Genomic DNA, 16,236 nt, shown 5'->3' with positions numbered 1-16,236 from the left:
GGCCAGACCAAAGGGCAGAGCCACGAATTGGAAGTGACGTCCTCCGATCGCAAATCGCAGGAACCTCTGGTGTGGGGGGAATATCGGAATATGCAGATATGCATCCTGCACATCGATTGAGGCCAGGAATTCCCCTGGATCCATGGCTGCAATGACCGAGCGGAGGGATTCCATCCGGAATCGCCTGACCCTGATGAATCTGTTTAGGATCTTTAGATCCAGAACCGGCCTCACAGTCCCGTCCTTTTTGGGGACCGAAAAAAGATTGGAGTAAAACCCCTGCGACTCTTCGCCCTGCGGCACTGGGGCGATAACCCCTTTGTGCTCTAGCGTCGTTACAGCCTGTAACAAACTCTCCGCCTGCGAATCTGTCTTGGAAAGTCGCGAACGGAAGAATCGCTGTGGTGGCCGTCCGACAAACTCTATCTTGTACCCGGACGATACAAGTTCTGCCACCCAAGTGTCGCGTGTCACTGCGACCCAAACGTGGCTGAACCTTAGTAGGCGTCCGCCCACCCTGTCGTCCGTAGGTACGGAGCGCCTCCAGTCATTTAGCTGGAGGCTTTTGGGGCTTGGCCCCCTTCGCTCTGGGTAAATGGCCTCGGCCTCTACCCAGCGGATTGGCCCTGTAAGAGACTTGTTTTTCCCTACTCTGGCCATCGTTTGCGGAGGAGTATGTCCTGGCCGGAGTCCCCCCCCCAGGGGCTACGAAAGGGTCGAAAACGCCTTTGCATTTGCCTGAATGCCGGGCAACTTCTCTGCTGCGGAAGGAAACTACTCTTCCCCCCTGTGGCTTCTGAGATAAGCCTATCCAGCTTCTCACCGAACAATCGATTGCCCTGAAAAGGCAATGAGGTCAAGGATTTTTTAGAGATAGAATCCGCTTTCCACAGCCTCAGCCATAATGCACGCCTAATGGCGATCGCATTCGCCGCTGCCACCGCCGAACACTCGGCCGCGTCCAGTGAGGCGCTGACAAGATAATCACTTGCCCCTGACATCTGATTTGCCACCTCTAAGACCTCCGCGGGCAGATCCCTGTCCTGGAGGGCCTTATACAGAGCTTCCCCCCACGAAACCATGGCTTTAGCCACCCAAGTCGCCGCAAAGGAGGGGGCCAGAGCCGACCCTGCTGCCTCATATACCGAGCGGGCAAGCCCGTCCATGAGGCGATCAGTTGGGTCCTTAATAGAGGAAACACTGGGTATTGACAATAGCGACCTAGATGCTAAACGTGACACGGGAGGGTCCACTACTGGCGACTCTACCCAAGCCTTATGGAGCTCAGGAGGAAACGGATACTTTGCCTGTAGCGCTTTTTGCATTGCAAAGCGCTTATCCGGGTGATCTCTATGTTTCTGGACTAGCTCCTCAAACTCCGGATGCGTGGCAAATCTTCTATGTGGTCGCCTGGATTTCTTAAAAGAGACCTTGTGACCTGAGGCTGTGGGCACATCGTCCTCGATCTCTAATGTCTGGTTGACTGCCTCAATGAGACTGTCCACCGAATCCTGGAACCCCAGACTTTCTAGATTCCAGGCTCCTTCCTCCTCTCCTTCATCCTGATCGCTCCCAGAGCTCAGTGACGGGGAACGGGATGCCCTAATACCCGCCGCCGAAGCCCCGGAGGGTCCGGCCGACGGGGAACGAACCCTCTTGATATGAGCTTGCCTGGTACTGGAGCGACCTCTAATGGTTGGAGGGTCCTGAGACGAGGACGAGCTCTCTTCCGCTGGCAGACCCCCCTCCCTGCTCCCGCCCGGGCCCTGAAGGGATTCAATTGCCCTCGTAAGGGACAGCATAGACTGCGATAAGGACACCGCCCATTCCGGGGGGTCCTGACCCCTTGGTTCAGAAACAGTGGGGGGCTCCTGGGCGCGCTCCGACTCACAGGCTTCACAATATTTACCCGCCTGTGCCTTTGGCAGCCTGACCCCACAGGACACGCAAACCGCGTAAAGGAAAGAGTGAGCTTTTCCTTTTGCAGACATACTTGCACAGGCTGAAGGCAGAGTAGAAGGAGGAGGAGGGTAACCTCTTCCCTGACAAGCAGCGTGGTTCTCCAAACGGAGTTACACTCACCCACCGGCTCCTTGCGTGGATGCGATGTGTTAGGGCGGAAGTCTCTCCGGGATCTGCGCCTCTGACCTCCTGCCCTATATCGCGCGTCTCCACCATCGCCGCTGTCACCGCCGCGTCAGCGGGCGGGACTTCCGGCTACCACCGGAAGTCAGCGGGCGGGACTTCCGGCTACCACCGGAAGTCGGCGCGCGGCCTCGCGCGATACTCGCGCTCTGCAGTGGGGCCGCGGCCGCCGGCGGGCTTCCGGCCGCGATACACGCGGCGTGCGGAGCCCGGGTGCAACGCCCTGGCTACCGCTACCCACCAGCGCCTACTTGCGGTGCGCTCCAGGAGCGGATCCCCCATATACTAAACAGGTGAGCAGGGCCATCCGCCGTGCGGGGGGGGGGGGGGGGCGGCTCTGTCGGTCTTACTCGCGGCCTCTTCCCCCTGTACGCTCTCACCTGCGCCTCCGATTCAACCCCCTGGACTCACTACCAAGGGGTGGACGGGTCCTCCATACACTGCTGTTGTAGGAGAGTAGCAACGCGGAGGCTGACCCCTGGTTCTGCTCACACGTGCTCCTGATGAAGTTGTGGGGAAACCGAGTCCTCTAATCAGGACGCGTTGCCCCTCTTTCGTTAAAAAATAGATGTCTGGAAAAAAGTCCCAGATGTGTCCCTCGGTGCGGGAGAGGACACGTGGAGGGTTACTCACACGTGGTCGCCCGTTGGTGATTTGGGGAGATCGGATCCTCTCTATAGGAACCGTCGCCCCTATCTTATCTTCATAGAAAAAAGGGAGGAAAAAAAAAAAAAATCTAGTCTGGAACTCCAGACTGCGTGTGCCTCCATCAGACACTAAGCAAAAAACTGAGTTACGCCCGGCCTAGGGGCGAGGGTGTATGCGGCGGAGGAGGAGCTAACTCTTTTTTTGTACACTTAGTGTCGGCCTCCAGACGGCAGAAGCACACACCCACAGTCTCTGTGTCCCCCAATGAGACGAAGGAGAAAAAAAAAAAATTACACCAACATGTCCAATTTTGATTCATATGAAAACAACCCATACAAGTATAATAGAAGTCTATGGATCCATGAAAGTCACAGACAGCGCTTTTATCATGTTACATTAGGGTGCTTTGTTATACAGTCTGGAAATCGATGAAAAGTTTGATTATACTGCATATTTCCATTTCCTTTGCCAATAGGGTATGTCCTTATACCAAATGAAATTGCCAGCTTAATCAACAGCATCAGAAATAGTATGGGCACAACCCCCTGACCAGGGAAATGCTTTCATTTGTTTATATATTCCCTGATGGAAAAGAAAAATAGGAAAGCAAAATTAAACAACTTTGCATCCCAATTCCTAGAAGACAACTCATCCAGTGTTTGCTTCCATTGGCCTGTACTATGAGACTATATAGGGTACGTCACCTGCTCCATAGACAAGTTTTCGGAGATTAGGCACAGACTGCTGCTGTCGAAGAAACACCTCAGCAGCTTTTTTTTTCAGGTCTTCTTTCCACTTTAAAGCACCTATAAAACAAAGACATGACAGGTTTAGAATCAGTACAACAAATCTCATACATATCTAAATGAAGAATGCCTGCTGCCAGAAAAGACAAGATTTCATGAAAAGGGGCAAAATTCCTAAGCTTGCAAGTAACCAACGTCAGTTTTCTGTTAGAAAGTTGTGCCAGCATTCAACATCATTAATGTTTCGGTGTCAAAGGCTAAAAAAAAAAAAAAATGGAGCGAATACTTGGTCAAAGCATTTTAGCAACAGCGGAATAATCTTTTTTATGGCCAACTTAAAGCAGCCCCCATGTAGAAGTTTTTATTAAAGTATGTATATGCATGCAATGTAGTGTGAGTGTGCTCATTAACTCACCTACTGCCGCTCTCTCAAGTGTCGTAACCGCTCTGCACACTCTCCAGACCACACTGGGGTGTATATGTGACCCAGCAGCGGCTGTTACAATGTGATCCATATATGTGACCCAGCAGTGGCTTTTACAGTGTGATCCGTATATGTGACCATGCAGTGGTTGTTACAATGTGATCCGTATATGTGACCCAGCAGTGGTTGTTACAATGTGATCCGTATATGTGACCCAGCAGTGGCTGTTACAGTGTGATCCGTATATGTGACCCAGCAGTGGCTGTTACAATGTGAACCGTATATGTGACCAGCAGCGGCTGTTACAATGTGATCAGCAGCGGCTGTTACAATGTGATTTGTATATGTGACCCAGCAGCAGCTGTTACAATGTGATCCGTATATGTGATCCAGCAGTGGCTTTTACAGTGTGATCCGTATATGTGACCCAGGAGCGGCTGTTACAATGTGATCCGTATATGTGACCCAGCAGTGGCTGTTACATTGTAATCCGTATATGTGACCCAGCAGTGGCTGTTACATTGTAATCCGTATATGTGATCCAGCAGTGGCTGTTACAATGTGATCCGTATATGTGACCCAGCAGTGGTTGTTACAATGTGATCCGTATATGTGACCCAGCAGTGGCTGTTACAGTGTGATCCGAATATGTGACCCAGCAGTAGCTTTTACAGTGTGATCCGTATACGTGACCCAGCAGTGGCTGTTACAGTATGACCCGTATATGTGACCCAGCAGTGGCTGTTACAATGTGAATCGTATATGTGACCAGCAGCGGCTGTTACAATGTGATCAGCAGCGGCTGTTACAATGTGATCCGTATATGTGACCCAGCAGTGGCTGTTACAGTGTGATCCGTATATGGGACCCAGCAGCGGCTGTTACAGTGTGATCCGTATATGTGACCCAGCAGCGGCTGTTACAGTGTGATCCGTATATGTGACTCAGCAGCGGCTATTACAGTGTGATCCTATGGATTGTCAGTACAAGACTCAGAACCAGACTTCATAGACTCACATCGTAAAAGACTCAGAGCACAGAGTGAACCAAGTACTCGCAATTGCAGTGATGTCACTCAAAAGTGTGGCTGAACCGCGCTGGACACCGGAGAAAGCGGCAAGAGGTGTGTATATTCATAAAGTACTGTTCCAGCTCCTAAGATAAAATAAAAAGAGGGATTTTTGGTTCTTACCGTAAAATCTCTTTCTTGGAGCCTTCATTGAGGAACTACGCAGCCCTCCGCAGCTCTGCCGAAAGCTAGTGTGAAACCAGCCTAAAAAGCCTTGATTAAAGATTGCTTCGGCGATCGAAATACGCCGCTTTTCCCCCAGTCTTGGAGTGCTGTCCAGAGCACTTATCTTTTAATTTGAACCAATAAAGAATTTTTCTTTATCGCTTCATTGGGGGACACAGATTACCATGGGTGTATGCTGCTGCTGCTGCTGCTGCTAGGAGGCTGACACTATGCAAAACAAGAAAATTAGCTCCTCCCCGGCAGTATACACCCACCGACAGGCCCCAAGTACCTCAGTTGGTGAGAAAGCAGTAGGAGAAGCGACAAAAAAACTCTGAAGATATGTACCAACCCAAAAAGGGACTCAAAGACCCAACACGGTACAACTTAAACAGGGAGGGTGCTGTGTCCCCCAATGAAGGTTCCAAGAAAGAGATTTTACGGTAAGAACCAAAAATCCCTCTTTCTTTATCGCTTCATTGGGGGACACAGATTACCATGGGACGTTCCAAAGCAGTCCCAAGGGTGGGAACAGCAATAAGGAACGAAAGAAGGAAGGGCTTAGGTCGGCCGGTGAGCTACCGCCGCCTGCAGAACCTTCCTACCAAAAGCTGCATCAGACGAGGCCTGGGTATTTAACCCTGTAGAACCTCGCAAACGTGTGCAAAGACGATCAGGTCGCGGCCCTGCAAATTTGCAAAGCCGAAGCCTGGTGTCGAACAGCCCACAAAGCTCCTACAGCCCGGGTGGAGTGGGCTCTCACCCCCTGGAGGGGGCCGTTTTTCCTGAAGTCGGTACGCTTCCAGAATGGTAGAACGAATCCAGCGGGCGATTGTGGATTTGCATGCTGGAAGCCCTTTTCGACGACCTTCATAGATGACAAGCAGGGAATCGGATTGTGATGAAGCGAAGCGGTCCTGGCGAGATAGACATGCAAGGCTCTTACTACATCCAGTTTGTGGAGCGACTTCTCCAGAGGGTGAGAAGGAGCAGGGAAAAAAGAGGGAAGGACAATATCCTCATTAATGTGGAAAGAGGATACCACCTTTGGAAGAAAGGAGGGAACGGGCCTGAGAACAACCTTATCCTGATGGAGGATAAGGTACGGGGACCGGCAGGATAGGGCCGCCAGCTCAGAAACTCTCCTAATGGATGTAAAAGCGATTAGGAAAGTTACCTTCCATGAGAGAAAGGAAAGAGAAATGTCCTGGACAGGCTCGAAAGGCGCCTTTTGGAGAGCGCCAAGAAATAGATTGAGGTCCCACGGATCTATCGGTGAATGATGAGGAGGAGCCACATGGGCAAACCCTTGGAGGAAGGTCTTAACTTGCGGTAAGGGAGCGAGATCTCTTTGGAAAAGAATCGACAGAGCCGAGACCTGGCCTTTGAGAGTACTGAGGGACAGGCCCGCATCTAAGCCGGACTGGAGGAAACCCAGTATGGATGGAATGCAAAAAGACAATGGAAAAACATTGTTAGTGTCGCATCAACGGAAAAAGGCCTTCCAGTACCTATGGTAGATGAGGGAAGAGGCTGGTTTTCTGGCTCTAATCATGGTCTGAATAACTTGTTTGGAAAAACCTGATTCTCTCAGAATCGCGGCCTCAACGGCCATGCCATTAAATTCAGAGACTGAGAATTCTGGTGGTAAAGGGGGCCTTGTGAGAGAAGCTCTGGACGTTCTGGAAGTCTCCAGGGAACGTCCGCGAGCATGTTCACCAGCTCCGCGTACGAAGGACGTCTTGGCCAGTCCGGAGCCACCAGAATTACTGGGATGCCCTCCGATTTTATTTTCTTGACCACCCTTGGGATCAAGGCAAGAGGAGGAAACAGGTAAGCAAGATGGAACTGGGACCACGGAATTACTAGGGCGTCGCAACCGACGGCTAGAGGGTCCCTGGACTGGATGCGGACTGGCTTGCCTACGAGGAGAGGCTGCCAACTAAGGAGGGCAAGGAAGATCGCTCTGATCTCCAGAAGGTTGATGGGAAGAACCTCTCGGGAGTTCCAGCGCCCTTGGGCCGTTTTCCGATGGAAAACCGCTCCCCATCCCAGGAGACTGGCATCGGTGGTGATGACTTGCCACTGAAACGGGAAAAAGGACCTCCCTTGTAGAACTGACGCCAGTAGTGTCCACCAAGTCAGAGATTGTCTTACTTTGAGGGGAAGGAGTATGGGAAGGTCCAGAGACAAAGTGGTTTTGTCCCAGGCTGAGAGGAAGGACAGCTGGAGGGGACGAAGGTGAAATTGTGTGAAAGGCACTGCTTCCATGGAAGCTACCATCTTCCCCAGGACCCTCATACAGGACCGAAGGGGAATGGGAGTCGAGAGTTTTAGGGACCGGATTCCCTTGCAAAGGGCAGAAAATTTGTCCCTTGGAAGAAACACCCGGGCTAGATTTGTGTCGAATTCCATGCCCAGAAAGGTCAGACGCTGAGTAGGGCATAGGACGGACTTCTCCTTGTTGACTATCCATCCGAGACGGGCGAGAGTATCCAGAGTTATCTGAAGACTTTGAAGACAGTCTTGGCGGGACGAACCCTTGATCAACAGATCGTCCAGATAAGGGATAATGAGAATCCCCCTGGAGCGGAGAATGGCCATGACTGTTGCCATCCCCTTCGTGAAGACACGGGGAGCAGAGGCTAGGCCGAAGGGCAGAGCCGTGAACTGATAGTGATTTTCCTGAATCACAAAGCGAAGAAATCTCTGATGTTGCACACATACAGGGATGTGAAGGTATGTATCCCGTATGTCTACCGAGCAGAGAAACTCTCCGGGTTCCATCGAGGCTTTCACCGATCAAAGGGACTCCATTTTGAAATGGAGAATCCTCACATGGCGATTGTGCAATTTGAGGTCCAAGATAGGACAAAGGGAGCCATCTTTTTTCAGGACTACGAAAAGATTCGAGTAAAACCCTGAAAACCGTTCGTTTGAAGGGACGGGAACGATAACTCCGGCGGAAAGAAGGGAGGAAATGGCCTGAAGGAACCCTGGAATCTGGGACCACTGCTTTGGAGGTCGAGACGGGAAGAAGCGTCTGTTTGGGGGGGAAGCAAATTCCATTTTGTATCCGGATATGATGATTTCCCTGACCCATGCGTCGTGGACGACAGCCAGCCAGGCGTCCATGAAAAAGGAAAGTCTGCCTCCCACCCTGGAAAAATTTCCAGGTGGGGGTGACCCGTCACTTGGAGGAAAACCTACCGGCACGGGAGCCTGAAGATCTGGAGGGCTGGCCCCTAGATCTCCAGCGGGGGGCGGGTTTGTACGATGGTTTTTTCCGCTCTCTGGAGGCGGAGGACTGGTCTCGCTGGGAAGATCCTTCTGTGGAAGAGAAGGGGCGAAAGGGCCTAAAAGGCCGAAAAGCTTTTCTGTTAAAAATGCGTCCAGGTCGAGACTGGGGAAGAGAGGTACTTTTACCACCAGTGGCATCGGAAATTATCTGATCCAGCTTGGCGCCAAAGAGCCTAGAACCATGGAACGTCAGGTTGGTGAGCGACTTCTTAGAGGTGGTATCCGCACTCCATGACTTCAGCCAAAGGACACGGCGTATGGCTACTATGTTGCTGTTAGCCCTTGCTACGCATCCAGCCACATCCAAGGAGGCGGCTAAAAGATATTTACCTGCATGATTAATTTGGTCTGTTAAATCTGCCAGCTCGTCTTGGGGAGCTGCCACTAAGACTCCCTGCGAAGAATTTTTGCCCAGGCTGAGACGACTTTCGCCACCCAGGCGGACGCGAAAATAGGACAGAGGGAGGCGGATGCCTCAAAAATTGACTTAGCCAGCGATTCTGCCTGTCTGTTGGATCTTTAAGCGATGCCCCGTCTGGAAGAGATAGAACCGTCTTAGAGGCAATACGGGAAACTGGGGGATCCACTTCTGGACCTTTGGTCCATTTTGTGAGCAGGTCTGCATCGAAGGGGTAGAGCACATCTAAGTACCTGCGGCCTGAGAAACGTTGCTCAGGGTGTTCCCAGTGTTTGGATAGAGTAGTATTGAACTCTTTGTGATTGGGAAAGGTTCGAGATGGAGGCATTGCTCGCTTAAAAGGAACCGAGGATTGCTGAGGGGGAGCCTTATCCTGCTTAATTTTGAGGGTTTGGAAAATAGCCGAAATGAGATTATCGACCATGTCCCGTGTTTTAGATATATTGTCTGCTTCTGCGTCAGATCCCGATTGGGAATCATTGTCTGACCTAAGTTCGTCTTCAGAGGAAGGAGACGGAGAAGGAAACCTGGGTGAGACCGAAGGACCTTGCGAGCTGGAAGACGAGCCAGACAGAGCCCGCTTTCTAGAACTCCCACCCGGTCTGCCCCTCTGAAGGTCGCGGTCAGGTGCGGGCTACTCACCGTGAGAGGCGGACGGCGCACAGGTGGCTGAAGATAGCCGAGGTAAACGTTCTAAGACCTGGACCAGGGACTGAGAGACTTTAGTCAGATCAGAGACCGACAGACATTGCAACGGCCCAATGTGGGGGAGATTGGTGTACTCTCATCTCGGGACTCGGTGTGCTCCTGAGGGGCAGACATGATGGAAGGGCTGCAGAAGGGTGACAACTGACCTGACGCCCACTTCTTTTTACAGCGTGCGCAGGCGTAATGGGTAGCGATGTGTCTAAAACAGAGAGCCCTTGCAGGGTTGGGCATAAGTAGGCTGTGCAGAATGGCCGCAAGAATCAAAGAGAAAACTGCAGAGGGGAGCCAATTTTAGCCTCAGACAATAGCAGAGCAGAGCCTACCGAGCTTCAGATGCACAGCAGGACGCCGATGTGTCCCCCAAGCAGCCCAGGAAGGGATGAGATTCCAGCAGAAAATGCACAACGAACGCGGGGGCGGAGCTTAGCGGCATAGCCTTGATTGGATAGATGCAGAGGAGGGGCGCAGCAAGGAAGGAGACTGACGGCGCCAAAGAGAAAGGAGCCCTTTGATGGGCAAGGAAAGGCGCGAAAAAACAGCGCGCTCAGAGCGGAGAGGAGGGAGCTCTCAAAGTGAAAGTAGCGCGGTCCCCCCGCCTGAATCTCTATACCGGCGAACGCTGAAACTACCCGCGACGCCGACATAGCCCAGGAGGCACAAGTTACTAACTGCCTGCGAACCCCACCGCTGTAAAGCCCGGGCTGTATGTGAGGAGAAGGGCGCGCGCTGACAGGGGCGGGAATTTTAAAATAGTGTGAATGCTGGGAAGGAATTTCCAACTGGGGACACTGTAGGCAAATAGAGATGCTTCCCTGTAGAAATAGCGGGGCTGGAGGGATCGTTCAGACCGCTTACCTGACGTCCCTGAAGAGGATGACCACAGGGGCCCACAAATAGAAGGCAGGCCGCTGGGAGAGGTCCTCTGTACCCGCATCATGTAGAAGACGGCGTTAACCTATTGCTGGTAGGGAGGAATCACCACTGGCGACCGCCGTCTTCCTCTCAGCCCTGTCCCGGGAGAGGGATGAGGAGGGTCACTGGCTAGGACCGGCCACCTGTCATCAGTCCATAGCACCTGAGGGTGATAGGGAAAAGGTCCGGCCTGCGGTACTGAGAGTTGCGATGTGGGAGACACCACACTGCTCGCTCAGCCGCCTGATATGGGAAAGCAGGATGAGATTTTCACCCTGTTTCCCGACGCTGAATCTGAAAAATAAATGAGAAAAAAATTAATACATTCAACTAAACCTAAAAGGAATTGTTAACTGCGGATCTGGGAAGATCCCGGTCCGCCTCCTACAGACACTAAGCACAAAGTAAGGTACTTGGTGCCTGTCGGTGGGTGTATACTGCCGGGGAGGAGCTAATTTTCTTGTTTTGCATAGTGTCAGCCTCCTAGCAGCAGCAGCATACACCCATGGTAATCTGTGTCCCCCAATGAAGCGATAAAGAAAAATTCTTTATTGGTTCAAATTAAAAGATAAGTGCTCTGGGACAGCACTCCAAGACTGGGGGAAAAGCGGCGTATTTCGATCGCTGAAGCAATCTTTAATCAAGGCTTTTTAGGCTGGTTTCACACTAGCGTTCGGCAGAGCTGTGGAGGGCTGCGTAGTTCCTCATGAAGCTCCGCCCACTGCCGCACCTCCTCCGGTCAGCTCTGCCTACGTCTGCATGCGGCCTGCGTACCTATCTTTAACATTGGGTACGCAGGTCGTGCTAATGTATGCGGATGTGACCGCAACAAATTGCAACACGCTGCGTTCAACGCGGGTCGCCGCATCGTCAAAACCATGCATGCAGACGCATCCATCCGCACGGCCTGCGTACCCAAAAGATTAAAGATAGGTACTAATGTGTGCAAATTTTAAGTTATAGTCATTAGAATTCAAATATTGTACAAAGTCTGGCATGGCAGATATATCCTCAGTCCACATGATGAGCGTGTCCTCTATATATTTGCCATACAAGACAATGTGTGCTGCAAATTCATTAGAGGTAGAATAAAGGTAACTAACTTCCCAAAAGGCCATGACAAGGTTGGCCGAGGAAGGTGAGAACTTAGCCCCATTGCCACGCCTGAACACATGAAATAAAACAGATGGTCAAATGAAAAAAAAAATGTAAATAGAAATTGTGTAACATGCAAGATGTAATTAATTAAATACTGGGAATAATTACTAGGCTTCATCAAGTGAAAATGTAATGGCCAGGGAACGGGGTATGCAGGTGTAGAGCGGCACAATATCACAGCGGAGCCATGTAAACTGTGATGACCAAGGTTTTCTGTAGAAAAAAACTCCTAACAAATCCCTTATATATCCCGGGATTATGTGCACCAACGGCTGCAACACTGAATCTAACCAATCGCACAAATGCCCATTGGATGAGCCTATGCCTGAGACTATTGGTCTCATTGGTGGAAAAACACCCTCTACGACTTTTGGGCAATCCATGTAAGATTGGATGCTGAACCTCCAAAAATGACAGCTCATTTCTTAGTTAGAACCCGTAAAGTTACACCTTTGAATACGATTTTATCAATTTCGGTTTTAAACGAGGATGTAGGATTGGCTGGAAGTTTCTTATATGTCAAATTATCAGACAGAAATTCAATAATTTTAGCTCTGATCAGGAGGCATTCATAATTACTACTACCCCACCTTTGTCCGACATTTTGGTGGTAATGTCAGACATATTTTTTAGCTCACGCAAGGCAATATAAAACATTTCATGGCGGAGACATGAAATGTCGTCTCCTTATCCGTGAAGCATAGATCTATAATTTGGACACAAGATTTCCAGATGGCCTCAGTAAGCGCAACAAAATAAGGTTTCATTATTAGCAATCTAATAAGACCGGCATGGGCGCTTTTTGGATAGGTATTATATTTTTACAATTTTTGTATGTTTTAATTTTGATAAGCTTTGATAAAGATCACTGCAGCGATCGAAACGCATCACTTTTTCCCCGGGATTGGAGTGCTGTCCAGGAGTACCTATGTTTTAATTTGACCAAATAAAGGAATTTTTGGGATTTTATCTGAGGAGCTGGAACACTACTTCATTTCTATCGTTATTCACCTCTCATCAGGATGGAATTCCAAGCACCTGCCATCCGCCGTAGGTGAGCTGGCTTTTTTTCTATTTGGGAGTATACTATTACACTCACACTACAATACATGAACATATACAAATATTTAATGAAAAAAAAAAAAAAATCAACATGGGAGGGATTCTTTAACGGGATATTCGGGGGTCCTTGGGGAACTCACCAGCTGTGTCTTCAGAGACATCATCGGTTTCCATGTCATCATCATCTTTTAGTAAGTCTTCTTCGTCACCACTGTCCTCTTCAGAGTCTTCATCTATATCCTCAGATAGTTCTTCATCTCTATCCATATTTTCCAATATTTCAGAATCCGATGAAACACCATCCTCTCCTGTGCAATTGCCACTGTCCAATGCTGCCGTTGACTTTCTACCTTTGCCCCCTTCCGGTGTCTGTTTCACAGAAGTACTATTTGGCTTTATCACAACCCTTTTCATATCACGGTCCTCATCCATTTCATTCCCACTGTGCTCCAGATCATCATCACTGTCAGCAAAAGCTGGCATTTCCAATCTGCTGGGTGTGTGTTCCTCCTGTACGTTACATTTTTGTTTTTGTCTTTTGGGGTGAACTTTTTCATCACAATCACTTTCTTCCCCAGACAAATCCATTTCCTCATCATTTTCATCATCATCCTCCTCTTCATCACTTTCCTCAGCAACATCCTCCTCATCAGATTCCTTCGGATGGTCTCCTTTAAAAACAGCTTTACGACGCACCCGACCAGTTTCAGAATCTAGGACTTTTTCCTCTGTTGGCATCGCAAACCTAATAAAATGTAAGATGACACCATGAAGAAAACATCTCAACAATTAGCAATGATAATTCGTTCTGTGATTCCACAGATCAATTATGGCAATATCAGACTTGTATAGAACTTTTATCTATGTGGTGGAAAAACAAATGTAGAAGCTTGTAAAGAAAGAAAAAAAAAAAAAATTGTATAATATATATATATATATATATATATATATATATATATATATATATATATATATATATATATATATATATATATATATATATATATATATATATATATCTCTCTCCACACACACATACACACATTATTTAATCACGTTGCTATTTATCTTCCGAGATCCATAAGGTTTTCCTTTTTTTCCCGTAATGGAACCATTTGACTTCACAGAAAGTTAGAAAATACCTCCAATTAAAAATATAGTATAGTTTTTCTGATTTGCCATGTCTCAGGCATTGCAGTAGCAATCTCTCTTTCTTCAGTGATCGTTAGCAACTAGCTAGGGGTCATAAACATGGATACTGCAAATGCCTGCACATGAGGAAAGAGACATGGTGAATCATAAGAACTATGCTGCATTTCTAATTGAAGGCATTTGCTATTATTACATATTGGGACAGGGAATACCTCTCGAGGCTATGTGCACACGTTGAGTAAATGGATGCAGAAGTTTCTGCACCATTTCCACATCTCTTGGCAAGAAAAACACAGCTGCAAAAAAAAAAAAAAAAAAAATCGCCTTTTTGAAGTCTTTTGCCTGGGTTTTTGCCCTGCCTTTTTTGACAGATTTGGGTGAAGTGAATGGTGAAAAACGCACAGAGAATTGACATCCTGCAGATTATTTTCTGCACCAAATCTGTAAGTCAGAAATACTCAACGTGTGCATGACAGATGACACTTCAGGTTTCTCACTCATTTTGCTGGCATCAGGATTGCTTCAGGTTTTGCTAGCAAATCTGCTTGGCAAAAACAAACAAAATCTGCAAATGTGTGCATTATTTTCTCGCCAATCAGGTTAATGTTATATTTTGATAGATCGGACATTTACAGATGTGGTGATAACATGTCTGTTATTTATTTATCTTGCATAAGAAGGGGAGATGATTTTTTTTTCATTGATTTGTTATTTTAAAGCAAACCTGTCAGCAGGATTGTGCTCAGTAAACTTCAGACAGTGTCAAGTCGGCGTCGTTATACTGATTAAAAATTTAAAATGATGACTGGGTGATAAAACAACAACCACAAGACGGATTTTATCGGTATTTGTAGTTTTCAGTTACGGAGATTCTCGTGCTCCGGGGCGGCCTGAGGGCAGGACTTTATGTGGTGCTCGGCTTACATATTCATCTGTATGGGCTTTTGACAGGTCACTGATCCCTCAGTATCCTGCCCCCTATTTTACATACTGCATATATGGGTGGTGGCTTTGAAAAAAAAAAAAAAAGTTTAACTCCAGCAAAATGGCATCAGCGGCGATGCATGTGTGGTGGTATCTATCACTTGCTGGTGGCGCATGCACAGTAGCATCTATTGCTGCCAACAGATGATACTGTGCATGCACTGCCGCCATTTTGCTGGAGAAAAAAAAAATGGTGTGCAGCAAAATGGCATCGCCAGCGGCACTTGCACAGTAGCATCTAGCAGCTATTGGCAAGCGATAGATGCTACTGCGCATGCGCCGCTATTTTCCTATAGTTACGTTTTGTTTTTTGTTTTTCAAAGCCACAGACCATATATGCAGTATGTAAAACATGAGGGAAGTCACTGAAGGCTCAGTGACCTATCATAAGTCACATAAAGCTCCGACCACAGGCTGCTCCGGAGCACAAGAATCTCATTAAATAAAAACTGCAAATACAGATTAAACATTAACCACAAGTTATCTTAATCAATATTCCAGACATATAGTGTAAGTCTCAGTTCTGTTATAGAGCCTACAGTGAACTTCATTCAAGGACCAAGATGGCAGCAATAGGAGAGACTTCAGCAGGCCCCCAACTTTCATAGTACCCCATCAGTGCGTTGCAGTGGGTTGGGTGGAGGTATATGACAGGCACATGTAAACATTAGTTTCAGAAATGAAAAGAATAACCGCTCAGACAGATGCTGGCTATATACTACATCCATCAAAAGTACTGTGTGTGGAGAGAGTGCATGACCCCCACCCCCTAACACACACAGAAACCCCCGTTATCAAAGAGCTGCTTCTTTAATCCCTTCACGATGCGGGCTCCGGCAATGAGCCCACATCTTTTTTCTGCACATGACAGCTGATTTCAACAGCTGACATGTGCCCCTAACAGCCGCGGATGTAATCGCGATCCACCCACTGCTGTTAACATGTAAAATGCCGCTGTTAATCTGAGAGCGGCATTTAACATGATCATGCCAGGTAATCAGCGCCAGTGTCACATGACTGCGGGTCACCGACGGATTGGCATGACAACCTGGGGTCTGCAGCAGCCCCTTGTGGATGTCCTAGCCTAAGAGCTATGAGCGTCGCTCAGGGGTCGGTGCTCATAGCAAGTATGCATTTTTGCTACACACAGCAGGGCTGTAGCCCTGCTGTGTGTATTACAAGCGATCGGATGATAGCAGCTTCTAGTCTCCTATGGAAACTGTTGAAGCTAGTAAAACGTTTTAAAAAAAAGTTAAGAAACATGGATTTTTGTGAGTACTCACCGTAAAATCCTTTTCTCCGAGACGCTCATTGGGGGACACAGAGACTGTGGGTGTGTGCTTCT

The 16,236-nt window shown here is 48.5% G+C and overlaps 1 protein-coding gene across 3 annotated transcripts in view; it reads right to left on the bottom strand.

The window, feature by feature from the left end:
* The window catches only part of BMS1 (BMS1 ribosome biogenesis factor), a 90,975-nt gene that overhangs the window by 47,734 nt on the left and 27,005 nt on the right, over window positions 1–16,236 (bottom strand). For all 3 annotated transcript variants that reach the window (XM_073574771.1, XM_073574773.1, XM_073574774.1), the window contains exons 10-11: window positions 12,896–13,500; window positions 3,498–3,599 (exon numbers count right to left, since the gene is read on the bottom strand). In XM_073574771.1, coding sequence (XP_073430872.1) covers window positions 3,498–3,599; window positions 12,896–13,500 — 707 coding nt within the window. The remainder of the gene's footprint in view (window positions 1–3,497; window positions 3,600–12,895; window positions 13,501–16,236) is intronic.

The sequence above is a fragment of the Dendrobates tinctorius genome, unplaced genomic scaffold (assembly GCF_039654945.1).
Source record: "Dendrobates tinctorius isolate UK_male_01 unplaced genomic scaffold, ASM3965494v1 ptg000040l, whole genome shotgun sequence".
Classification (NCBI taxonomy): Eukaryota; Metazoa; Chordata; class Amphibia; order Anura; family Dendrobatidae; genus Dendrobates; species Dendrobates tinctorius.
The sequence above is the reverse complement of the archived record's forward strand: the minus strand, read 5'-3'. Positions and strand labels throughout refer to the sequence as shown.